Source organism: Falco cherrug, chromosome 8 (genome assembly GCF_023634085.1).
Source record: "Falco cherrug isolate bFalChe1 chromosome 8, bFalChe1.pri, whole genome shotgun sequence".
NCBI classification, from domain to species: domain Eukaryota; kingdom Metazoa; phylum Chordata; class Aves; order Falconiformes; family Falconidae; genus Falco; species Falco cherrug.
The window spans coordinates 18776353-18803606 of NC_073704.1; the positions used below are offsets into that span (position 1 = coordinate 18776353).

Below are 27254 nucleotides of genomic sequence, written 5' to 3' on the forward strand. Positions count from 1 at the left end.
GTAGGTTGCTAAGAGTTAGGACTGTACTTTGGCATCACACCTGAAAGTAGGAAAAGAAGCTTCCTAGGTTCATGGGTCTGGCTTTCATACTTTTTGTGCATAAAAACCATCACAACATCTTGGGTGTGAGGAAGTGAGTGAAATATAGTGAAAAAATAACTGTATTTAAGGTATCGATTAACATGAGACCAATATTTTGTCAGGTGACTGCATGAAATACAGTGGTGAGCCTTTCATGGCCCAGGTTTTGTGGAAAAGGGTGGTTTTAAAATAGCCTGTTGTACGTCATCAGCTGATCTGTCATTTTCCATAATTCATGAGCACTGGGGCAAGATTAGACAATGGAGTCTTGGGTGAGAATTCATTAATTTCCTCCATGGTTTAGAAATGTCAGAGGTGTAAAGCTGAGAATAATAAAAGTCAAACTCCTTAGATATATCTACTGTGCTAGGAAGAATATTACTCTGAGCATCTCTGATAGTATACACTGTCTTAGTGTGCATGTGTCTTTAATTGGTATGCAAGGAGTTTATCTGCTTTACTGCCTGCACTTATCAGAAAAGATATAAAATGGGATGGTGATAATGGCTGCCTTCAAAGAAAAAGATATGTTCTTTCAAGGGTGTAAGTGCAATAAATCTTTCTAGTTTAAGGGCTCACTGGAAGCAGAAGGATTCTGTTCTGCTGACAACTGAATGCAGGGAACTTTCCCAGGGGAAAACAAATCACGTTTCGCTATTCAAAATATAGTAAAAAGTCACTGAAATGTGATACTTCAGAATGCATATTACAGTATTTCCTACTGACTCCTTTACCAATTAAGCACACGTACATACTAATACGTTTCTCAAGCAGTTAGTATAAGGTATCTGGCATCGCATACATACACTTAGAATACACTTGTGAATGACTCCCACGGTAATCTGTGGTTCAAATTTAGAAAAAAAAAAAAAGACTAATAATAAGCTGTTTACTTTAGGTCTTTTTTAGACTATACTACAGGAATTAATTTGCCTGGAATAAAAGAGACAATGCTGAGTTCATTGCTATTCCAGAACCATTCTGCATGTCTATGGAAAGCAGAGTTAATACTACAGGCACCTACTGGTCTTGAAAGGATCTTTTGTGAGTTGAAAAGAAATCAGTATATTTACTTTAGTAAAACCCACATTATTCATAAGAATCAAATGTTGTGCCTGACTGTTATGGAGAAACAAATCAGACAAGGGTGTTTTAAACTGATCTGTCAGTATGGTGCTTTCCAGTGCTCACTTTGTTCATGCAGCCAGCAAGTGATGTTAGCATGAATTTAAATAATTCCTCTTGCCTTGAATAATGACCATGAAAGTTGAGTAATGGTATCTGGGAAATATCCTAACTTTTGAGGAGCTGCCCTTTATCTAGGACTGTTTGTTTGCTCCTCATCTCCCCCCGCCCCTAATTGCAGGGAGGTGCTCCGCACAGCATATGACTAAACATAATACAATTTGATTTGTGTTGCAGTGTTCTCCAAAGAACAAATCTGTAAAATTACAACATGTGAAAGCTTAACACAATGATATAAAATAGCAGTGGCACGGTTCATATCTTAAACTGACAGACTGATAGTGATTATTGCAAGGACAATGCCCTGCATATGTCAAACGATTTGCAAATAATTTATGTCACCTTATCCCCCATTATTGTTTTTGCAGAGGACATAAACTGTGTCACTAATATTAAACTGTCGGCAAAAAAAGCCTACCTCAGCTTTTTCCTAGCTGAGAATGCAAAGACATCTGCACAGAGACAAACATGCATATGGCCATCATTTGTCCAACATCTTACACATAGTGAAGGTTTTTTACTTGAAATGCCAACCTATGTGGCAGATGATGTATGTGTTTCTTCAGTCCTGTGATTACCAGCACAGAGCTGCTCTGCAGTGCTCTTCACCTCATCAGTTCCACAAGCTGCACTCCAAGGTGTGTGAAACATTTGCAGGGAGATGGCATCTGACATGCAGCAAGGCAAAAGCATTCTAGTGTGAATATTTGACTCCAGATTTTGTTCAAATCAGGGTCAGATTCTGACCTGGAGAAATTAGTGTGGGTAGAGATTTAGCACTACAAAATAGCAATTTGAAAACTGGAATGAATGTATTTTAAAGATGGGGAAGTAGAGGAAAGTGGTGCTGTCTCCTGGGTAACTCCCAAGGGGCTTTAAAGGAGAGGAGAAGGGGGAAGGCTTTATAAATTACCTGGGCTTTATTCTTTTGGAAATAAGCAGAGGACAAGGCAATCTTCATCATTTCTGTTTGCTAAGTTGCATCATCTCAGCTGCTGGGTTCTTTGTTTAGGTTTTGATCGTTCATTTATTACTACCAAGAAATGCCTTTGAAGAGTGATTTTCAGAGGCCGTTGTGGTTAAAAAAGCAGTAAAGAATGCAGTGCAGTGGTTGGCGCGTGGGGCTGGGAAACCAGCCTCCTGCTCTAGATTTTGCCCTGCTCACATTTGGGACAAATTACTTGCAACTGCTGTGGCTTGACTTACTCTTCTGTCAGGCAGGTTTTTCTGTCTGACTCATCTACTTGGCTAAGTTTGCCAAGTATTTCGTAATTTTTGGCTAGAAATCACTTGTTTGATTGCAGATCAGTGACGTTTCAAATAGTATGCATCAAATAACTGCTGCTGGCTTTGGTGCGAGAGATGGCTCCAATTCACTGTGGTGAGGAGGACAATATACCAAGGAACTCACTGTGCTGATTTAGGGATTGAAAGGGAACTCCATTCTCTTATTGCTACCAGTTTTTTTTCTCTTGGAAGCCTCATTTAAACATTTTGCACTTTAACCCCCTCAGGAGTGAGGAGTCTGCTCGTTGCCCTTCCAAGCTTTTCTCAGCCTGCTTCTCAGTAAATCACAGTTATTACATTGGTAATTTTTAGTATTATAATACAGAGTTACCAAAGAAATTTGAGAACTGCATTATCCAAATGAGTTTTCATCTTACTTTGCATCTTTCCAATGCTGAATTTTGTCAAACTTCAAGAAAATAATTAACACCGATTTGTTTGTGATTAGTGAGTTAGAAAAGCAGATTTTAGGCTTCATAGTTCATGGAAACTCAATGTGTTTCCTGAGGCAGTAGCATTTGGACTCACTATAGATACACAGAGCAGAAGGTGGTATGCTTGCAGGATGCTTCCCTCTGCCTAAACAAATCCTAGAAAGCATGCTAGTTTCTCTGTTCACACTAAAGTGATTTTATTGGCACAAGGAATCTTTCAAAGCAGAAGGAGGACTGCAGTCCACAGGTGTGAAAGCCTTTCCTAAAGGTGAGCCCCTTTTTTTTTCCCAGTGCAGCAAGACCCTGAAGCAGCAGCTGTGAAGGCAGAGGGATCCCAAAAGGATGTCAGGGATAAGGGACAGCAGGACAGGCCCCAGGAAGATGCACTGAACCAAATGAAAGCACCTCCATAGAAATGAGTCTGCAGGAGCTGTCCTCTGTGTGTCAAAAGCATTTCCATCAGATGATGGGCAGTGTTTTCCACAGCAGTGTTTTTAGGCTTTGCTACAAGTGTGCTTTGGCATAAGAGCAAGACCTTTGCACTCACACTTGCATATAATACACAAGTCAGTCAGATCTGTGATCTTTACACACGTGGGCAGAAACCTACCTGCCTTTCACTAAACATTATAACCTACAACAAAATATGCTGGTAATAAGTTTATTTAAGTAGAAAAAAAACCATATTTTTTTTTCTTTATGCCCCCAAACTATTGATCTTCATCAACTGGCTCTCAACATGCCACAACACAGGCTTAAATCTGCAAATGAAAGAGATTGGAGATAGTCAGTAATCTCAGCTAAATACTTCTTGGCTAGGAGGCATCATAGATCAAGATGCTAGGACTTCTGAGGGAAGACGAGGACAAAAACTGCGAAGGAATTTTAGAGGGATTTACAGGAATGAAGCTAGAAAGAGCACTGGACCTAAAGGGAAATTTTTAATGTCTTGACAAGAAAAGAAGGCGGGCAGCTCTTAATCTAACAGTCCAAGTGATAACATCTGAGAGATCGCGGATAATTTTCACAAAATAATCTCAGGCAATAATCCTGTGCATCAGTCACAAAACTGTTGATCTCAGCAGTGAGAGAATGGTGTGACCAGCAACAGATAGCTTCAAAGTCAAAACTGTACTTTGTAGCTGAAAGTAGAGAGAGATGTCACCAGCCATGAGAGGGTAACAGAGACAATCTGAGATGTGTAAATTCATGCTGAGAGAAGACAAACTTGGAAGAAGATGCTCTGGGTCATGCTGTAGTTTGATCAGACCAGCTGGGTGATGGCTGGTCTTCTTTCCAGCTCTATTGAATTTGTCATGGCTAAGCTGCACTGGTTCCTCCCCACAGTGCCTGCAACAAAGTTCATTTGGATACCTTCTGATGGCTGCCTGCTTAGACTAGGAAGATGGTCTTCTGTTTGCAAGCCCTTTCCTGCTGCTTTTATTTTCTATGAACAATCATCCTTTTCATTCTTATTTCAAATCTTTATTGCTGAACTGAGGTCACAAGCCCTGCAAGACTGGTGATTTGAGAGTGCTTGTAGGGAAGGTGACCATCATGCCCTACATCCTCTAATTTTCTTCGATGCAGAGTAAACTTTTAGGGTAAAAAAAAAAAAAGAAGAAAAGGATCTAGTTGAGAGAGCACTTACATGATGTAAAGCTTGCTTACAAAAATGTCATTATTGACAAACTGCATTACTGTTAATATTAAGCCAAATACGAGAGGTGTAAGTTCATGCTGACCTCTCATGTCAGCTCACTATGTCAAGTCAGCCTCTGGGCACACGCGTTTGGGTAGACAGGCATTGCTTTGGCTGCCACAGATGTCAGCAGGGGCAGTCCGTCTGTGTCAACGGTGCAAAGTGCTTCACCTCAGCTAGTACCAAATTTGAAGTGTGCAGCAATAGATGGGAGTGGTTGATGCTCTCTGTGGAAAAAGCCTGTGCCTTCTTTCCAGCAAATTAATTACTTGGAGCCAAAAAGGGTCTCTCAAACTCTATTTTTCTTTTTTCTTGTAAACCTCAACAAGCAAACAAAATTGTACCCAGAGTTTCTGCTTGCTTTCAGTGGTGGCACTTCTCTCCTGGGCTGAGTTCTTTGATCATATTCAGGGCTAACAGTCAGTATTACATCTCATTTATGAACCTAGAAAATAGCGTTTCTGTGGGCATTGCTACGTGACCTGCACCTCAGCTCCCCACAATGGTTTTGCAGGGAGAGGACGTGGTATATCACAGTGACTTGGTAGCTCAGGGTTGTAACAGCACACACATTCCTCACTTCTGTGTAGGCCAACCCTTTTTGTATTTGCATGTGAAACACTTCTGATCAGGCAGCTGCAATCTGTGGGCTCTTTTAATGCCATAGGTGACCAACGGCCCCAGTATGGATACAATTACCTGGGTGTAAACTGAATTCTGTTGGTGTCACTGAGTTTGGTTCCTGCACCCTTGTTATTGCCATCACACAATGGTGTTTTAACTGTCCCTGTGGCAAAACCTTCCAGCCTAGACAAGCTCTAGAAGGTTAAAGTCATTTCAACGTTTCTTTTGAGGAGATTACACAATGGGCCTTGAGCTCCCTGCCAAATGCTGCTTTTTTACAAATTTGGCACTGGGTGTGTGTGCCAAGTGTTGTGGACCTGTGACACAGACAAGCGCATGTTAGCAGTTAGTGAATGCCAGAAGAGAGATCAGCCAGGAAAGTTTCAAACTACATCAGGGTATAGCCTGACTTTGCTAATGCTTTCCACTTCCAACTCCTACTTTTATCCTAAGATCAGATAACGAGTAGCACTTTTTCTTTGTAACAATTCATTAATCAGAGAAATGATCCTTGCTAGTGTTTAGATGTTTTACTTAATTTGGTACTTCTGGCCTGCTGCCCCAGTAGTGCCAAAATTATTATTTCTCACCCAGCAGGTGATAAATAACAACTTCAGTCATGATTAATACCATGAATTTCTCAACCTGACTAATGCAAAAAACTTCAAACCTGCAGAACAAGTGGGTGCTAATTGTTGTGAGAGCCATTGGAGCTGCACTCTGCTTGGAAAGAAAGAAAGCCACAGGAAATGAAGTGTTTTCTAGCAGCACAGCTGATCCTAAGAGGCATCATTAAGTACAGCTCAGCAACATTCTCTGTGTGCCGGGCTGTGCTAGGCTCTTTTTTTCCACAACACTGAGCTTTAAGTGCATTTGAGAAACAGGAGATTGCCAGGTTATTTTTCTTTCCTTGGGGAGGAGGGGAAATAAAACAAAAGCCAGAGAAAATAGCAGATTAATATCTCATTAACACCACTCAAGACTGTAATTTTTACAAACTGGTATGTGAGGAGTGGTAGATCCTAGCAAAAGCTGCCATCACTGAAGCTCCTTCCCATAAAGTCTGTCTTGAAATGTCATCACAAAATCATGAAATGTAGCATCAGAGACTCCCCAGTCAAGGAGAGCTTTCTTCAGAGAGGGACAGGAAAACCAGGGGCTGAGGAAGGGCCACCAGCTGGAAGCAATAATCCAGTACTATAAATTAGCCTGTGGCTGAAATCCTGGCTGCCTTTGAATCACAAGCTGGTTTGCTACAGCCTGCGGTGGAGCAGGGTGGTTGCTCCATTTCCCATGCTGTATGTGCAGGGTACATGGGATCCACAGTTCAGCTAAGCATACAGTGCTGTGCTGGTCAAGCAAATGAGACCTCCGTAACATCTGGAATTGGCATGACACATTTCTGATAGCAGCAGACACCAAAATCCAGCAAGGACACAACCAGGAGTCTGCACTGACCAAAATTAGTCCCATCCACAACTACACAGAGGCATCTTAGGAGTGGAGTGGTCCTGTTTTCACCAGGACTTTCTCAATTGTTTGAACTCCATCAGCCAAGGAAAGCACCTTCTACTTTCCAGCTAGCATTTAGCTCAATGTGAGCATCTCCGTATGAAGCTATTAATTCGTGGAACAAAAAGATTAGGAGAAGCAAACCACCGTGGGTGATTTATACATTGTTCAGACTCTAGCATCTATTCACTTGTAGTTATGCGTGCTTTTATGATTTTGTTTTGGTTGAGTCCCCTAGTGGGACATATTCAGAGAATGTATGTTAAGCCATGGAGCAGCTGCTCCTGACATTCTTTCTGTTAGAGATCTAATTTATGTCTTAATTTTGGGAAACTTCAGAAGTTCCAGTTGCCTGCTTTTGTCACTGAAAATAGCCTCTGAGAGCTTGGGATTTTTGAGCTTGAAAAGCTAGGAAAGAAAATGATCATCCACACTGTCCTGCTACATGAAATAAGACCACAGGTCTTCCCAGCCTGATTCTGCCTCTGGTGCAGCAGTTGTGCATCAGTCATGGGAGATCTTCTAGAAAACACAGAACCCAAGAGTAAAATCCTCACAGACTGCACTTGTGCAGCCTTGTCCTACTAGAGGGCCACTCAGACCAACAGCAAGCCCTCTTCACTTGCCCTTGGATAAGGCAGGTTGGTTTGCTTGCTCAACTCCCTTGCTAGAGAAGTTATTGGGTTTGGATTGGTTTTGGTTTTTTCCAACCTTAACTGGTTTTATGGCTGGTCGTGTTTCAACTTTTCATTTTTGAACTGTGCACAGCATGTCAGGAGCAATCAGTACCTGTGTCCTTTCAGCCTCAGTGTCCTTTATAGGATTGCAGCTTCCCAGAGGTAAAGCGCAGCTTACAGACATTGGTCCTCAGTGCTCGGCTCAGTCTGCTCTGTAGCGCTAGTCATGCTAGCAATGTCATTTCAAAAAGCAAAATGGTTTCTTGTATTTATGAGTTACAAAGTACGTCCTTTGCCTAGGATTTTAATAGCTATTTTCAACCTGGTAGCAGAGCCGTTTTCCTTGTGGTTTTAAGTTTAGATATCACCTAGAATGCGGTGCAGCCTGAACTACAAACCAGCTCTGTGGCAAACATGCCATATAGAAAGTATGCTCTTCAGTCAGGAAGTAAGGAATGCCTTTTCCCATTTAAATTTTGTTTTACTAATTAAGTTATCAAAGCCACACACAAGGAATGAGGGGTGGTTAAATTTTCAGAAACTATTCAGTTTAGCTTCCAGAGCTCAGTCTCTGCTTGTCCTCTCTCTTCAATATTGAAAACTCTTGTCTAATTAGCTTGTCTCCCTATCTTAAATGCAGTCTGAATAGCTCAAGTGGATTTACACAAACTTTGTAACAGATCAGTATCTTCTGCAAAACCACTTCCACAGCATTTGAGTACATTTTCTAGATGAGACATTCAAAGTGGGTTAATGCATGTGGCTACCCTAGTGAGGGGTTTTAATCCTCTGAAGTTAGAAAGCTTGCTCTGTGTTACCATACAAGATTTGCATTAACTAGCTCTTCAGCATTCAAAGTGTTGTATTTACCAGTGCTTGCACTGCCGCACAGAAACCTTGCCGAAAGAGAAAACCATGGTTTTCAATGCTGTTCCAAAGCAATTGCTGAAATTTGGTTACAAGGTGGCTGATGGCCTCTGCAGCTCTGAGAAGAGGAATCCACACCCACTTACACATTTTTAGACTGCATGTAAGTCTATGCCTGTGCATAGGTAGGTGTGGAAGTCCATGAAGTAAATTACTCCTGTAGTTCATTCAACTGGTAGAAGAACTGCCAAAGCCACAGAAGCTAGGTTAAAATCTTTACTCATGAATGGCGCTTTAAATACCAGGAGGTAAAAGGCAAGTCTAATTGCTCTGGATTAAGATACTTCAGTTTTCACACGGGACTTCTCCGTAACTGTGGCGTTGCTAGTCTTAGAGACCATTGGAGAGTGCTTTTCTCTCAAAGTACTGTATATCGTAGTTTGGAGTGAATATTAAGAAAAACCCCACAACAAAATTCTCTTCCAGTTTTCCCAGAAGTTGCAGTACTGTGTAAGAGCAGGTTTAAAAGAAATACCTGGGTTCTCAGCTACCAACCACTTTGATAGCAGAAACTGTCACTAAGCAGTCAAGAGTTGATGTTCAATGTGCACACGTAGAATTTTAAGACTGAAATGCAGGACAAGGTTAACTTTCCTCTCATGGCAAAGAGCTATTTGCTAGAAGGCCAAGCCCCCCTTACACATTGATACTTACATCCTGTATCAAGAAGCAGGCAGTAAAAATTCAGCTCTATTTTGCAAGCAAGCTGACAAGAGTGGTCCCCGGCAGTAGGAGTGAGTAAGCAGTAGTGGTTCATGAGCCACACCGTGGAGGGAGAGCAGCCAGTCCAAGGTACACAGCTGTTTCCTGTTCTGTTTTTAAGAGAGAAGGAAATGGCAGCCAAAAACCTCATGACCATTGCATAACCAGTTCAAGCCATTAAGTATTTTGACACCGAGGAGTACAGTCAAAAGAATACGTTTCATAGTTGGAACCGTTTTGTTTTCTTACTAAGTCAAACAGCTTGAGCTGGCTCCCAGTTGTGCCCAGGACTTCCTGAGTGCATGAGGACTGGTTTTGCCACCAGCACACTCATGGAGTTGTTGGTGCTTTTGGAAAAGTGTCAAGTATAACTGACAAAGCAGAACAGAGTGGTGCCATTTAATGTGTTCAAAGAAATACTAGTGAAATTGAGCCCCTGGCTACACACAGGAACTCCCCCTTGAAAAGCGCCACGTTGCCAGGGGTTTGGGCATACCACAATATTTCTTTACTGCTGTAGTATATTGTGTGTACGTGTACCATAGGGCGATACGGAGGCAGAAGGACCAAGGCATGCCAGCCACAGGCTCATACCACGTCCTTCTGCTACAGGAACCGCCCCAGCCAGTACATCAAAGTTCAGAAGCAACATTAACGTACTGAAGGGGAAACATACACTTACTTAGCAAATTCATTTCTTAAAAAGCAAGACAAACTGAGGATTAAAACAGGGAAATCATAGGAAGGGGAAAAAATGTAAATCCAAAACCTGAAGGTGAACAAGAAATAAAAGCAGAGGTAGGACACATAAGAAGTAATGACAGCCAGGAGCCACTTTGACACAAAATAAGAACTGACAGTAAAAGCACATCACTTGTGTGCTGCAGAGCTCCAAGACGTTTTTGTCACCAGTTTCTGAATGAATTTTGGCTGTCAGGCAAACTTAAAACCTTAAAACATAAAACTTACAAAGGCATTTAGAAAAATCAGAGAGAGACTTTTTAAAGTATTTTATTTTTTTTATCCAGATACAGTATTTGTCCAAGGTCACTTTAGAGTAAGTGGCATACAGGCTAGTAAAACTGAAGTGCCCATACAGTTGTTTCAGGTTAAATATGCATGGTATATTCTACAACACAAAAACTGCATTTAGAGTTTTTTCTTTCTCCACAATGATTTGGCAGTTTTAAAAAGCTAACACACATTTCCATTCTCAGAAATCAATTAATTGAATAACAAAGCCCAAAACTGAAATGCAATCCACCTCAACCACCAAACAACACACTTATCTCAGTAAGGACCTCTTAGCAGATCGGGCTGCAACAGTTGTGGAGCTGTCTTTATCGTGACCCTCAAAGTACTGCTGCTCTATTCGCCGACAAAAGGCTGTGAGATTACTGTAGTTTTTCACTTTTTCAGAAAGTTCATCAGTGGTTAGTTGAGTAGTAAGGATTGTGAACAGATGTCCAAATACCAGAGCATCTAATTCAGTCGGTCTGTAAAAACAAACAGAAAAAAGAACAGGTATTTTGGAAGACAAGTTCTAATCAAGAAAAATCCTGCTGTTCTGAATAATTTTTAGGGAGCCACACAACTGAAGAACAGGGAAGAAACCAGGCAACACTGAATTTGCCAAATGCACGAAAACTGTGTATACAGTATATACGCACATTGCTAGTTCTCAGTATCGCATCTTTCTTTGCTTTTGGTACCGTGGAAATAACACTTCCCAGATCAGCCAGAGGTATTGATCCAGTATCAAACCATACTCTACCTCTTAGTTCTGTAACAAGGGCAAGTGTTTGTCATGTCTTTTGGGTCTGGTTTTTTTTTTATATATATATATACACACATACATCTGCAGAAGAATAAGACCCTCAGCTATTATCTCACACAAAATTAAGAGGAAGGGGGGGGGGGGGGGAAAAAGCATAAAACAATGTTTTATCTAGGTTATACTATGTTTAAGAATGATTTGAGAAGATGCAATTCAAACTTTTCTTCTATAATGCGTATTTCTGTATCCACTCAATTTACATTACCCACCCAACTTGGAAAAGATTAAGGGGCAAAAACACACACAGAAAAGTAACCAAGACCGTATGCTGCCTTTTGAAGACATCTCCCTGTCCAGATGTAGTTAACTGAAGCCCAGACCTGAGCATTTCTAGTCTTCTCTACGCACAGGAGACAAGAAGAAGCTAATGTGATGTCATTTAAATCTGTAACGTTTTTAAAATACTAGTAAGAAAAAAAACAAAGGGGAAAAAAAGCATTTTGCAATTGGAATAAATTGGTGAGAGCAGAAGACATCCCATGAAGGCCAGATTGTTCCTTTTTTCTCCCCTGGGAATGTGAATTCTAGTTTTCACTTCGCAACTGACACTTTGCTGACACAAGGCTAGCTTCCTCCCCAGTCCTCACAACTCACAGGCACCCTCACGCTAGCTCAGTTCATTCAGAACTGCCCCTGGTGTTAAGAAGGGCAAGACAAGCTGCCCAGCTCAGGATGGTATGACATACATTCACTCCCCTGTACCTATTAACGAATGTTACCCAAGAAATTAGAGTAAAGCTCTAAATGTATAATTTTTAATAAGAAACTCACAGTATAAAGGTGTACATTTGTACCCTACATAGGTTGTGGTAGACACTGTAGAGAAGACAAGCAGGATTAAAACTAAATCATAAATGCCAGAAACTTATATAAACTTTCCTTTTAAAACCTTTAATTACTTATTTCTGAAACTTCATGTTTATATTCCAGTCACACATTTGTATGTCTGCAACTAATCATGCAGCATTAAAATAAGTCAGGAGTTTTCCATATATCTGTATCTCACATTCCTGGATGTAGTATTTCAGTAAAGAGTAACTTACTGCTTATTGAAGAAATACGGTTGTGTTCCTAATCTCTGGGAGAGAGCCTGACAACACTGATCTACATCTTCAAGCACCTATCAAAACACACAAGAGATAAAAGATCGGTATTGTCAGGGGAAATACCAACACTGCAAAAAATAACCTCCTTCGTCTATTTGCACTGACAGTGGGAACACGGTACATACAATGCTGGCACATCAGAAGCTGCTACAGTCAGTCATCAAACCTACACAGGAGGCAGGTAGCTAAGAGTTATTTAATCTAACATTTGATGTAAGGCAATTCTGATTAAGTGCTTCCCATAACATTGATAACTCAGCTTAATGAAAAGTAGTAATTTACACCTCAAAACTACTTTGCTTTTGGGGGTTTTTTTTACATCTCTGACAATGGAAGCCACAATCCTGCAAAGTGTGCCCCACACCATACAGAAAGTGGGGGCCATTACTTAAAACCTATTTTCAGGACTACTGCCTAAACTAACATCACCAGAAATGTAGACTCATGGTAAAACATCCTTCCTCCCACGCCATCGGGTTGCACATAATGTAAGATTTATTGCTGATGAAGGCAAATATCTGACTCTAGATAATGTTTTAAGTACAGAATATATATTTTTCCTACATCTGTTTCAAGAAAGTGCTACTCTTCAAAGCCTTTAAAAATAAAGAAAAAATAAAACAGGCTAAAAAAGCTTCACTTTTCATACTGACCTGTTCAAGTGTCTTTCCAGCCCATCCAATGGCTTTCATCTTTCGCCTTACCTCCCACTGCTTCTGATATGACAAAATGCGGTTAAGAGGCCACGGGTAAGGAGAGCCATACCTCGGGTGAGTAATCTTTGTCGAGAAACAGAAAGGTACCGTGTTATCATATAAGAAAATACAGATACCTCTATGCATAAAATAGCTAATGTTCAAATACTTCTATCAGAAAGGGAGCTGTAAAAGAGAAAGGGAGTTGTATGACATGCTGTAATTATTTGTGCAGAATTTATAGTTTGCAGCATAACCATTTAAAACTATTACTTCAGAAACACATACAAAACCCGCATCTGTTCTGCAGTCAGCTAACTCCAGTAATGACACAACTTCCCTAAAATGTATATGCAAGCGAAATTAAAGTGAAAAGACCATATCATTAACGGTATAAACCTCAATGTTTCATTTATGAGTAGGGACTTGCAATTGTGAGCGAAAGTGTTTTCTCATTAAATTTTAATTAAGATAAATGCTGCAGAACCACTCACCTCCTCTACTGTAACATCATCACACCATTGGAGATAGAGCTAGGAACAGAAAGAACACTTACTAAAACTTCCTAATAAAGCAGAATACAGAGACAATAATTTCTCACTAGTAGAATTTTCTTTTCTATATTAGATTAAATTTCCATTTCATTCCTTCTGTTAAACCTCTGAATGTACAAAAGAAATTAGAACTGGAAGGCAAAAGCTCAGCTGCTAGTCCTTACTTCACCAGCACCAGGACCAAGCTGAGACCAAAAGCCCACTCCCGCTGCACACGCTCCGTGGACAGGTTACCAGCCCTCAGCTGCTCAGCCACCTGCAGCTCACCAGCATTTCCAACACAGTTCCCATGCTGGGATGGCATCTCGTTAACTGGCCACAGACACAAACCGCAGAGGACCCCAGCCTCCCACTAGGCATGCGAGCACACACACTGTAGAAGGTGATCGCAGGATGCCTGGCCAGCTGTGGGTTGGGGTAGGACCCCAGGAACCACTGGCATTTTCCAGTTGGTTACATCTACAGATACATGACACATTTCAGTTTGGGGAATCATACAGGCAGCTTGTGTCTAGAGGAACATTTCAGCAAGCAATCTATAGAGCACAGAGAACTTATTCCTGCTTCCTTTCACCCCAAAAGTTGCTGACCTCACCTAAGAATAAGCAGCATTTCCAATACAGAGAAACATCCTCAAGCTTTCTTGCCTATAGTCACTTATGTAAGTGTGTGGAGTTACTACAGTTTGCTGTACCTCTGCTGTCAAGAGCATATTATTGACTAATTCCATGTAGGCTTTCATCTCAGCTTTTTGGACTTCATCCAACCCATCACTGAGAGAATGGCCCTAAATGGGGGAGGGGGAGAAAAAAGAAAAAGACAAACGTGTAAGAAATAGTATTGGAATATTCAGCAATGCTTGACCCAAGGACCTCTAAAGTCAATGAGCTTTGGCTCAGACCCTGATCTCTTACATAGCTCAGTAACAAAATACACAGGCTATTTTTACATACAGTATCCTTTAGAATTAAAAATAAAAATTTTAACGTAACATAGCTAACCTACAAGAAATACAGACTTATTACCAGTTATAGATGAACACAGTTTGAGCACACAGCCCCAGGTTAGTGTACCTCTGTGGCAAGAAGTAAACACAAATTTACATCTGTGATACAGCTTTATCAACTGCTCAGTGAAAAGACAGTGTTGGTTAAAATATGGGGGGGGGGGGGGGGGTGGAGGCAAAGGCAAATCTGAACAGTACCTGACACTTCAGAATTTAAACCAGTCAGTTCTGGGTTTAAGAGCTCTGAGATCCTGAGACAGGGCATGTAGAAAAAAGTTCTCAGAAACTAGCACTGCTATGCAGCTATTCTGCATAGAATTTGCTTCCAGAATTTGAGTAGATGACAAAGAAAAACGTCTCCACCTCAACAAACTTCTATGCCAGGGTATCTTTTCTTTAGAACAGCACTACATTTCTACACTATTTTAACAAATGAAGTAACATTCCAGAAGAGCACATCAATTCAGCACAATGCTAAGCAGGACTAACATGCTATTCACCAATTTCTGAAAACAATGTACTATTACCTTGGCTTTTACAAACTGGACTATGGGTCCAAGTTCAGATACTACTTGATTTCCCACATGAATAAAGGGAACTTTGCCTGTAAAATGAGAAATGTATTTTAGTAAGAGCTTTTTATACCTGTAAAACATAATTTACAATTTTCAAAGCAATTAAATATTGCATCAGTGGTTTTAGGGGTTGGTTTGTTGTTTTTTTTTTTTTCAAATGAGCACAGGCAAAGCTCTAATGCATAGCTCACCTGGTGAATGTCTGTAATAACAAACATCTTCCTCCTCCTAAACCTTTTCTACATACAATACTTGCAATTGTGTATTTCAAAGTTACTGAGTGAGATCTATTGACTTGTATTTTAATAATGGATTTTGGTTTGCCGGAAAGACTTAATTCAACGTATCTCTGAAGTACAGCTGGGAAATCCCAGGAAAGCAGACAGAGCCCTTGGCTAGTTTTACGACGCGTGTTCCCATCCTCCCTCCTATCCCACTGTCAGGGAAAGGGCTGCTGAAATGATGGGAGATGTGGCACTATGCCCAGGAAAGCAAGCAGGGGGAAGTGCAAATGCACACTCAGCAAGGCAAGGTCTTGACTCTCCCTCCTCTGGTCCTTTAGATTTCCAATGACTGGGCCAGCCGGCTCCTGTTGGCTGCCCCAGTCTTTACTCTCTAGTTGTGAGCCGGCATTTTCAAGCTCCCGTGGTCCTGGGGTCAGGAAGAGGTTCTCAGTATGAGACTCAGCTTTTCCATCTGGAGGGCCAGGCAGAGGAAGGAGCTTCTTCACCATCATGGAAGCAAAAATGGGTAACACTAGGAAGGCTGACCATTCAGTCTATGAAGCTGAGCCCTGATAGCCCAGTGTGAAGCAGGGCTAAAAACAGACAGTCTTTCTCTGGTTGGTAACTTTTCTTACACACAGAACCAAGCCAAAGCTTTAAGGCAGGCAGGGGTACAAGAGGAAGCCCTGTCACACACAGCGTGCCATGGAGTATGACAGAAGTTGCCATATGCCCCTTTTCCCAGCTCTCAGCGTGTGAAGCTGAGGACTCCTGCTCCAATCCACCCTAACCAGGTTGCTTGCTCTGCAAATCTTCATCCAAGTGCAACTGATAAACACCAAACTTATAAATCATTTAGCATTATTTACATGATTGAAATAATCCACAAACCAGAGATAAATGCTGGATGTTTTGTATTACAGAAAATGTCCTCAAACCCAAAGGCAGTAAATGAGCCTGCCCAGTGCAGTGGGGCACTGCACCCTTTTACCTTCCCACCTCTCACTGTGGGCAAACTCTGCTCTCCATAGACAGCACAAAGAGCAAGATCGGTACCTGCCTGACTCCAAATATGTTATTAGCAATACATTCACTCTTTTCAATGAAACACAAAATACCTACTGTTTGGCCTAGCTCAAACACTCACTTCTCACTGGCTCATCGGCCTAAGGGTAATAAATGAAGTGCACCACACCAAGAAAGGCTTCATCTGCATCCGCACACTGCAGGTTGCAGAAGGAAACAGAGTCTTCTCTGTGCTGCAGAATTCAGTGGTTTCAGTCAGACTGTACTTCACATACCAGGACAATTCTTTGGTATCGTGCTTCTGACTCCCTCAGAATGGGTTTCATCATTATGACAACTATGAGATAAATAACCTTCCCCAAAAAAGATGAGATGCAGATCTTTGTCTGCTGCTGCGAGACAGAGGGTGGTGGGGAGGGAGAAGGGAATAAATGACAACCTTGTTTGAATTATCATTAAAGATTGAACCAATATAAAGACAGAACATGTGGCAAGTGAATAAAAATAGTAGGGACTCCAGGTGTAAGGGCAAAAATAATACATGTATTTCTACCTACGTTTAAATTGAAGCAGTATCGTTTTCCCTCTCATGCTCCTTGTTTTCAGAAGAAGGAAGTGTTCAAACCCAATTACAACGTCAGATGCCAGAAAGTGTGGACATGGGGTGCAAGTGGCAGAGAAATGAAAACATGCAACTGTCACCACTCCTACTCCTGCGCACACAAGATGCTCCTCTGTGCATGAATTCAGCATTTCAAAGCTACTTTATTTACCAACAAATAATATATCTCTCTCCATATTTTGCTGATTTTTTGCTACTGCCAGGCAACTGTTTTTTTTTTTAAAATAGCTTAATTCCACTGCTTTTGACAAAAATATCAGTAATGGCAGCAGCAGAACCCATGCAGCTGACAGACATATACTGACAAGCACTTCCACGTGGCAGTCACCAGAGCCAGGTAATCAGTAAAGCAGCACCTCCTCACAAAACAAAAATCTGGGACAGTCTGCAAGGACTGCCAGACGTCTGTGCCCTGCATTCAGCAACTCTCTCTGGGTTTTAGTTAACCTTCTGAAGCTGGCCTCTGGATGTTTTTAGGCAACCAGTCATCCCCAGCAAAAGGCAGGCTGTGTACCCTTCTAATGCTTTATTTATTGTTGGTGAGTTGGGATGTTCTGCCAGACTCATGGATCAGAGGAAGATTTAAATCCTCTATCACCCTGAACAGCGACAATGCACCCTTCAGTCTTCTCCTGTATCAACATCCTGGCATCATATCCCAGACAGGGTAACAAAAGATAATCTTTCTCCAGCGTCGTCTCACCCCAGCAATGGGAAAATATAACAGCATTCACTGGAACATTCCCTGGATACAGAATAAAGCCACTTTTGGAAACATATGTCTTTCTATTTCAGGACACAACCACTCTCAGGCATTTGAGAAAAGGTTTCCACCAGGCATCTAAACTGTTTGAATGCTTTGTATGGGTACCGCATTCACAGGCACAGTTACACACCGTGCCACTGTTACTTTGCATTTGTTTTAACTGTTTGCAGAGGAGAAACTGCACTGAAGAGGAAGGGGGAAGGCAACCCGCGCACGGTTGCACCGACCGACTGTTATCAGCAAGACAAGGCGTAGTTGCCATGGTATCAAAATGGAGGTATAACGTAGTAATCTTAATGAAGGCCACACTTACCAGATGGGGACATGTACTCAGCATTTGCCCTGCAAACCACCCGGATTGGCAGATTGCACATTTGCAAAAAGGCCTGGAAACAAAGAGTCACATTTTAAAAGCATTAATAGACCAGTGACAAACAAATGTATTATTCTCAATGCATTTGACTATGTTTTAGCAGTTCCTAGTATCGCTTATGAAGTATAGTTCCTTGCATACTGCTTTTAGGAAGAAAGAAGGGTAGGTAAAAGAAAAACAAGGGGGGTTTTAACTTCCTTAGACAACTGTTTTATCATCCAGTCACTGACTGGAATTCTATCTATTTTTCCTGTTTTTTCAACATAAGCAGAGAGAAGCAGTATCTGACAGACACAATTAGTGCTGTGGCTGTACAAAATTAAGTGACATTTTGCCCCTCCAGAAAATCGTAGTACTTGCTTCTTCTGGCTAAAGCCGGCTAACCAAGTTCATGCGGTGTAACATGGCGAACACCTACAGTACCTTCCTACATTATATTTACAATAGCTGCCAGAAGTTTTGCTCTATGATACTGTCAGAGCACAAGCCTGCTTTGGGAGGAAGTATTTATGATGTTTAATTTATGTGAATCATGGAGAGCGTAAGTGATCGATTTACTGCTTCTATCTGTAACCTCAGATTCAAAGCATTCTCAGTAGGATACAATTTTGCCAACACCTACCATCACCACAAAATCCTTAGTGTGCTTCTGTTGAAATACCAAAATATCAAAAAAAATACTTGTAATTTGGACAGAACATGGCCAGTAAAGTACCTCTTAATCTCCGGAGTCTCTCACCACTCAGCTAAGTCCTACCATTCTTTTTGTCTTTGCAATTAGACAGGTCACAATTCCAGATTCCAAAATTATACTTATTTATCCACAGTGGCTTGAGGTCAAAAAAACATACACCAAGACGGTTACCACCATGAAGAAAAATGCTGCCGTAACATGGCACTTTCCACATGAGCTTCCTCCTACCTCTTCAAATTGCAGGACCTGGCAGTAAACTGCACTCTCACAGCTTTAGATGCTGAGACCATAATCATAGACATCAAAGTAACCTAAACCTTAACCTTGAGATTACCCACATCTGCACTAAATGAGACCATAAGACATGAACTGATACCGGCATCAGTCCTGTTCCTAACTTGGTGGTTTATGCAGTATCCATCAAGGAAAAAAACAAAACAAGCCAAACAGCCCCCGCTCTCCTCTCTCCTGTGCTCTTCCAAGCCCTTTATTCCCAAACCTAACCCAATCCAGGGAAAAAAAAGCCAAAAGCTTTGGTCCTTTTCCAACCAAATTCAACAACTGCACAGTCCATTACAACATTTGGCTCCTGCAGGTTTAGATGACTTAAATTCAAATCCCAATTTAAAGCAAGAAACTATGGTCACAAGCTGCTACACACGACACTGATTATGGCTGACAAGAGGCTGCCTCAGAACCATGGAGGCTCTGCAAAATCCACCAGAAACCTGGTTTCTAACATCTTTTGATGTCCTCAGCGTAACTCTTTAACTTAATGCACTACTCCGAAGCCAATTACTATACATGCACATGCAGACAGAGACACAGAGTACTAGTCATCATCAACATAAGCCAAATACTGCAGCTCCTGCCCTATTTAGCAATAAATTGCTATCTAGAGTGTTTAATCCCAGCTGGAACCTCCACTGCTGCTTAAGGATGCAACTATCAACCAAAGACGATACAAGGTACTGGCCACATTTGACACCACCCCACTTTCTAAGTCTGTGTACCCATTAGTCAACCAAAAACTGAGGCTTTTGCTGTCTTAGCATCTCGAACTCCATGCAAACAGTAAGAATACCCAAAGGACTAATTCTTAAACAAGAATTTAAGGCATTGGTCTGCTTCAGCCCAGGGTCTCTTCCTTTGCCTCCTGGCTCTGCAGGACCTAGTAAAGTCCAGGCTGTTCCAGCTACTGTTAAATGCATCATGTCTTCTGCCCAAACGGTGGCTTCATATGCAACTTCTTTGGAAACAGTGAAGAATACAGAGACTTTGGTTTCTATTAAATACATGCTCCTATGCCGCTGCTGGGCACAATCTAACACACCAAAAACATACACTCTAACTCAACTGGTACACAGACTTTGTTCTTCTGAAATTTCTACCAGTAGCTAACATCATCTCAACAGTACTGTGCTGCAGTGGAGCTGATGGCATCAAACAACAGCTCCAAAGAATTTCCTCTTTGGGTGGGAGGAGCAGAGTGAACTTCTACCATACTACTGTCCTGGTTTCAGCTGGCAGGAGAGGTAATTTTCTTCTTAGAAGTTGGTGCAGTGCTGTGTTTTGGATTTGGTGTGAGAACAGTGTTGACAACACACTGATGTTTTCAGTTGTTACTAGGTAATGTTTATACCAAGTCAAGGACCTTTCAGTTTCTTGGGGAAATGGAACTGGGAGGGGACACAGCCAGGACAGCTGACTTGAACTCGCCAAAGGGATATTCCTACCATGGGACGTCATGCTCAGTATATAAACTGGGGAGGGTTGGCTGGGGCCTGCAGATCCCTGCTCAGGGACTGGCTGGGCATCGGTCAGCAGGTGATGAGCAGTTGTATTGTGCATCGCTTGTTTTCTTTTCTCCCTTCCTCTGGATTCATTTTTCTCCCTTCTCCCTCCTTTTCATTATAATTGTTATTATTATTATTGCTCTTAACTTTGTTTTATTTCAATTATTAAATTGTTCTTATCTCAACCCTCGAGTTTTACATTCTTTTCTGATTCTCCTCCCCATCCCTCCGAGGGGTGGGGGTGAGTGAGCAGCTGGGTAGTACTTAGTTACCGGCTGGGGTTAAACCAGGACAACTACTTAGTCCATAGTTGTTGAAATTCATCTCAAAAATATGTTAAGTTTCATTTGGTCTAGGCTTCCTAAATGAATTTGTTTTGCAGTAAGGCACTAAAATAACTCTCCAATTCTGCATTAAGCTAGAAATTACTTTTATAACTGCCATGTACTATTGTCACTGCAAGTTTAGAAGAAAAAAATCTGAACAGCACTGGAGTTAGGGCAACACATGAATAACTTAAGTACAGAGACATATTTAAGCAAAAGGAGGTGAATCAGAGAACTATTACTTTTTCATATCAACATGTCAAAAATGAGACACACTGGCACAGAACGCTTCAGTTACATGAGTTGCTTCAGCAAATTACTGCCTACTGTACATCACATCATACATTGGTACTGTGTGTACAAGGTTTCTAACAAAAACAGTTCATGACTGTGAAAAACAGTCCTCAACATAGAGGCTGAACTATAAATAAAATCTTTTCAGTGTAAAGAGCTCAGCCAAGTTTCCATCAAAAATCTGAATCTGACCTTTCTCTCTCTCCTTCTCAATAAACATCCATAGATCAAAGAATATCAACCTTTATTACATTTGGCAGGGAAATTCTACCTCAGCCTCTGGCCTAGTGCAAAGGGGATTGAGAATACATTGCCATTTTGGCATCTCAGAAATGCAAACACGCCGGGACCACGTGCCTTTTTCACACTTCTAAGAGAAAAGAGGAGAGAGGAAGTTGAGCCAGAACTGAGCTCTAAATTGGGAACAAATATTAACTAAACAAAATGTTTGCTACTCTGCATAATAAAGCACAGATTCTAGTAAACTTAGAAGTCAGTCCACCCTCAGTGAGGTTATAATAATTTTTAAAAAATTTAAAAGATGACCCTAAAGTAAACACCAAACCAAAAACCTGAATAAACTTCCTTGGAATACTCATCTTCAGTTCTGATGAATGTTTTTTAGATGACTGAGCTTGGGAAACTAAAGAGTGATTCGAGACTAAAATTGGACAAATCCATCTGGTTCTGCATTCACCCCAGCAGTCCTCCTGTGGGGTTCAGGAACAGTGGCCACTGGGGCTGCCTCTCCAGAAGCATTACAAGGCCTGTTCCAGCTATCCCTTCAGCATCCACGTGTTAACAGCTTTACACTTCAATCTTCGTCTGTATTTAGGATTGGCTTTAAGATTAGTGATGCAATAGTAATGAAACACAAAACCAAAGGAAAACAGAACAGTGAAAGAGTTGAAGACAAAAACCATTTTGTGCCATACCATAAACCTAAAAATAAAAAATAAAAAAATTAAACCCACAATTACATCTTTAAAAAGACAGACACCCAGGGAATTAAAAGACCAATATGCTGAGCTGTAATTTGCATCCAAAGCATGACCTATTCAGTTTTAAGTGCTCTTTAAAAATTGTTCTGCAGCAGGAAAGTGAAGCAAAGCCCCACGATATGAGACACGTTTAATCCTTACTGAATCTACACTGATGAACTAATCATTACCTAGAGAAATAGGCCAGTATCCATTTCTTGATTCAGCTTAAACTAACGGTCAACTGGAGGGCCTTCAAGTTCACTGAAAAATATATGGCAACTGATAAAAAGAGGCAGTGCTATCCCAAACTATGAGGGCTTAGACTAAGAAATAAGCCTTACAATTTGCATTGCTAGGAGAGTACTTACATTCTTCCACTGATGTCATTGAAAAGCGTTGGAAGTATTAGCAACATAAGTGCTTTTGACTTTTCAAGTTTTCAAGCACAGTGAATGCATTTCATATTTATGGAAATTATGGTTTCTTTTAGAAAAAGAGATGGACAAGGATCATGACCAATGCATTCTTACAAATATCCACTGCCAGAAAGCCTCTAAAATTTTTTTTCTGATGCATTCAATTAGCAAAATCAGATTTTAGACAGTAACTGATGTTAGATAGTAAGTGGCATGAAGTATTACCAAAATAGTTGAAATTGGCACAGATCAAAGAAATCATACAGAGAGAATACAGGACAAAGCAGCAATTTTTGTGAGTCTCTATCTCATTTAACACTTTAGCCCAGTGATCAAGGGAGGATTTGTTCCCTTTTTGACGCTCACATAGAATGTCAAGAACCAACACATTTGGTGTGCAGATGGTATCAGACTGTCATGGCTTCCAACCCTGATAAAAGATGCAGTGAAACACTGATTATTTCAGCTCAGAGCATCTCATTTCCCTTTGGGTACCTCACACATATAATTTGAGCAGGCAAATAAACCCTTACTCTTCCTGTCGGAGAAACCAGCAAAAGGGAGTGAGCTTAGCTCCTCTGAGTGCTTTTGGAGTGAAGGGCAAAAGGCTGAAGGCTGAAACCACCCCAGTGCAGTTCTGCTGAGATTCATGAAGATATCAACACCCCTTCAAAGACACAGCATCAAAAGCTGAGCAATCTGAAAGATCAAGGGCCCATGCTTATTCTAGTACATCAGAGATTATTGCTAACATCATAAATTTGACTGATCAACTTAAAAAAGGACTGAAAGGGGCCAACTGAATTCCAAGTGACATAAGCTAGTTAATCAAGCCCTTGTGAAAATTCACCTAAAAATGGTAAGCAAGACTGTAACAACAAAACTAGAAACAAGACATTTAACTGAGCATAGCGTGTCATACCTTGACTTGTAATTCCAAAGAACAGCATTAGATTTCCCACTCTTTTCTCCTCTGGAAAAAAAAAAATGTACTGCCAAAGAACGAACAGGGTGACTATTGTAGGCTACAACCTGGATCTCCTCCAGCACCTAGGATTCTCATGCAATAATACTACAGCAGTTGCAGTTCTTCAGAATAGGGGTGGCGGGGGGTAGGGCTGGCAATTATCTCTCCCGTCTGTGGTAAAACTGGTACACATTACTTCATCTAAAGTTTTCCAGTCCAAAGTAAAGATGTTCACTGAAAATGTTTGTTGATACTTTGAAAAGAACTCTCCTAAACAAACTCTAAGCAAGGAAAGGAGAACCGAATTCCTGCTGGAAAGGATAAACTTTTTTTTTTAACGCTTAACACCTATCCAAAGAGTTAACTATTTGAATCAAATAGGATAAAAAGGAGAAATTAATGTTCTCATATCCCCTTGCCCATGTTACAGAAGATCAAGAAATTACTTCCCAATAGACTTTACACAAATAAAGGTAACTTCCTTCAGGCATAAATCTATGGCATTCACTACAACTGAAGGACATCAAACAAAAACACTCAGGCTTTTAAAAGGAATGAGTAATTTCATGGCTCATACTAGTTAGTGCAGCATAAAACAAGGATAATGAAATCTCAGTTAGGAAGAACTGGGTTTATTCCCCTGGTATCAGCAGGAGTGCCTCTTTTATTCATATGTTCCATTGACTCTTTGCATTTCTGTACTTTTAAAAATAGGGGCCCGATTTCTTGTGCTGTATCAGCATTCAATGACTGGAGCAGATGCCTGGAAAACTGTCCAGTTTAGTAACTTATGTTTAATATAATGTCTACTACAAACACTTAATTTACTTCTGGAACAAAGTGTGTCCTTTCTTTGGATGAGGTTAATATAAGAAACAGGTAAAGGCATTACAAAATAAAGATTCAGCTTAATGGGGTCTGTTCAGCTTCTCTCCAACACAGCCCTATTCTGTCTCTCTTCCCTGCAGGCCAACAGTCTCCCCTCTCATGCTCTTTCAGCCCCTCTACCTGTAGCATCAGCTACTCTGCCAGCACCAGGGAAAGGGAGAAATGTGGACAATGTATTTCTAGCAATGCTGTCTCTCTTCTTCCAGACTGAAAGCACCAAGCCTACAAAGTTACTACTGCCTCTGTGCACCTTGTTTTTAATGGGAGATCTTGCTGTAAACAGGGAGGAGGAGAGGGGCTGCAAGTCCATGAGGGAAAATAGAGGAGAGGGAGATAAAAAGGTGCCACCAGATTAATTATGTCTGTCTTTCCCTGCCCTCCCAGTATTTACTGTTCTAGACTAGGGAACAAAGACTGTGGAAGTGAGGACAACGAATTGAAGAAAAGGCATGGAGAAGCCTCTCAGCGCCTTTCCTGCTCTACCACAAGCTGATCCACACAGGACTATGGTTTGCATTGCACTGCCTTCTCCTCCCCAAGAGTAGCATGAGCCACTCTGTTTTCGAAGTCAGCATGGAACAAGCCAGTTCATATTTTTGCTGCGAGAAAATGAAGTATCAGCAGCTATGTGCAGAAGGGCTGATAGGAAGCTCTGAGGTGACACTTGTTACAGTATTAATCACCAATCTTATGCCTATCATTCATTTCAATCATGGCAGGTGACACCTCCTGCCAGAATTACAGAGTACAGTTACAACAGCATTGCTTAAAGGACACAATCAATTTAAGGCTTATTTTGTTTTCTTATAGCCTGACCAATTTCAAATTCAAAATGTAGGTAATATGTTGGATTTCAGGTATCTAAAAAAATAATCAGAGCAATCACCTCTCTGCTGCCTTAGCCCAATTCAAAAGCCCAGAGCCCAGAAATCACAGCCAGCCGCGGGGCAACTCACCCCACCCTCCCCTTCCTCCTTTTCTCACACAACTGACATTCTCGTCTCTGCTACTGCCGCTGTCCTCGAAACAATGCAAGAAAGGGATGCCATTGCGTCTTCCTATGATGACAAGGATGGAAAATGACTGTGCATGAAATACAATGGGAAAGAATTAAGAGACGGGAGGGAGGACGTTTGTATTTTACAGTTAATTGTTTCAGATGCCATTCTTACTCTTGTTCTCCCTTCCTCTTTGCTCTCCCCAGCTAAGGAAGGGCTGTTTGGACACTGTCAGCTGGAAATACAATACACATCAGGCAGCAAATCACCCTTTCAAAGCTCCACCACAATGCTCTTCCCTTCCCCTTCAGTCCCCTCGCACAATAATACATATGAGCAAAACACATATACTCATTAAAAATTAGTTACAATTTGATGTAAATCATATCCAGATTGCAGTTTCTGAGATCAGAGGCAAGAATGAAATTACTTATGTCAAGACTCAAATAGTTCGCAACTTATATCCCCAACATGAGCAACACTATTTTCAGATGGCACACTCCAGGCTTCATTTGAAGAAGATATATTCATGATTAGTTTTTAATAAAGAACGAGGCACTCCAAGCCACCTCTTATTCAGCAGCACTTCTAAAAGCACTTATACAATACTGTTGTGAAAAAGAGTGAAAGGCGTTTTCTGTTTTCATTTTTGCATTATTTCATGAGCATACAAAGGACAATATGTGATGACAACTAAAGAGTTATTCTCTACTTTATTGCAGGAACACATTTTAAAATTAAAAACCATGAACAAATCTACAGAATAATTCAGTTTTCATATCAAACAGCTGCAGACCCTGTAACTGAAATAGTGTGTCTAAGGTTATAAATGAAAACTGTTCAGTATCATTCTTTGAGTGACAGATTAAATTCCTAATCCAGTTATGGTAATGGCCACATGTGTAGTTTAACATAAATTAAGAGCTTAATTATATTTGTGACTATTTTAAACAAAATAACAAATTCCTTTGTACCTGTGAATGTAATTTATAGCAAAGCCACGTTCATTCTCCAAAACAATCTATTTTACACTGCAGCACAACACTGCTCTAATGGTATAATGTAATTCTTGTTGTAGAATGCAGAAAGAGTAGATTCACTGGTAGCACACAGGTTTTGAAGATAAATGAAGATGCTATTCATTCAGGGGTAATTTCATCTTAGAACTATATGAAAGATGTTTCACTCACAAATAGTACCTGTATGGCTTGGGATTTAAGCATGTTTTCAGCTACAACGCAATGTGCTAGATTGATTATGTTGATACTGCATTTCTCATCATGAAGAATTCCAACTTTTATTCTCTTTAAAAAAAAGACTGTCAGATTTTCATTTCAGTACTAAGCCTTTGTTCAAGCCTCAGCAACAAGTTCAAATTTCTGCTAATGTTTTGCCTAGAGAAAAAAACAAACCACTGCTCATATACACACACACACTCAAGAAAAAAAAAATCACAAATCTGTCAAGGGCAATTAATCATGCATGATTTACACATTCATTTGATTACTTGTTGAAGTAAATAAGCAGTTGGTCTGTGTAACACAATTTTAAATTGCCCAAACATCCTTCTGTCATTCAGGACTAAGAACAGACAATTCTAAATGTGCTTTCCTGGAATATATTAAGACCATTTATAAGGACATCAATTGCACAAGCAATTAATACATATCTTAACATAATGAGCTGCAGGCTCTATAACCTCAGGACAGCTATGAGAATTTCCACAATCCTGAACATTTTAGACAGCCTTTTAAGCAAGACTCTGACACTACTTGCATAAAGATTTCAGAAGAACCTGTAATAACAGAGGCAGTCTCAACATCCACATTCCTCCTCCCAGCAAGTCCTAACATTTGAAGCAAGAGGCCTGGCACAGCACAGCTGTATTAACCCCCTCCCTCCTATGCAGCCACACTA

The 27254-nt window shown here is 40.7% G+C and overlaps 1 protein-coding gene across 3 annotated transcripts in view; it reads right to left on the reverse strand.

The window, feature by feature from the left end:
* Positions 1-10186: 10186 nt before the first annotated feature.
* Positions 10187-27254, reverse strand: part of MTX2 (metaxin 2) — a 76343-nt gene continuing 59275 nt past the window's right edge. For all 3 annotated transcript variants that reach the window (XM_055718278.1, XM_055718277.1, XM_055718276.1), the window contains 7 exons: positions 17916-17988; positions 14917-14993; positions 14078-14170; positions 13324-13362; positions 12788-12913; positions 12072-12148; positions 10187-10687 (listed from right to left, as the gene is read on the reverse strand). In XM_055718278.1, the coding sequence (XP_055574253.1) occupies positions 10477-10687; positions 12072-12148; positions 12788-12913; positions 13324-13362; positions 14078-14170; positions 14917-14993; positions 17916-17988 (696 nt within the window). In that variant the 3' untranslated portion in view covers positions 10187-10476. The remainder of the gene's footprint in view (positions 10688-12071; positions 12149-12787; positions 12914-13323; positions 13363-14077; positions 14171-14916; positions 14994-17915; positions 17989-27254) is intronic.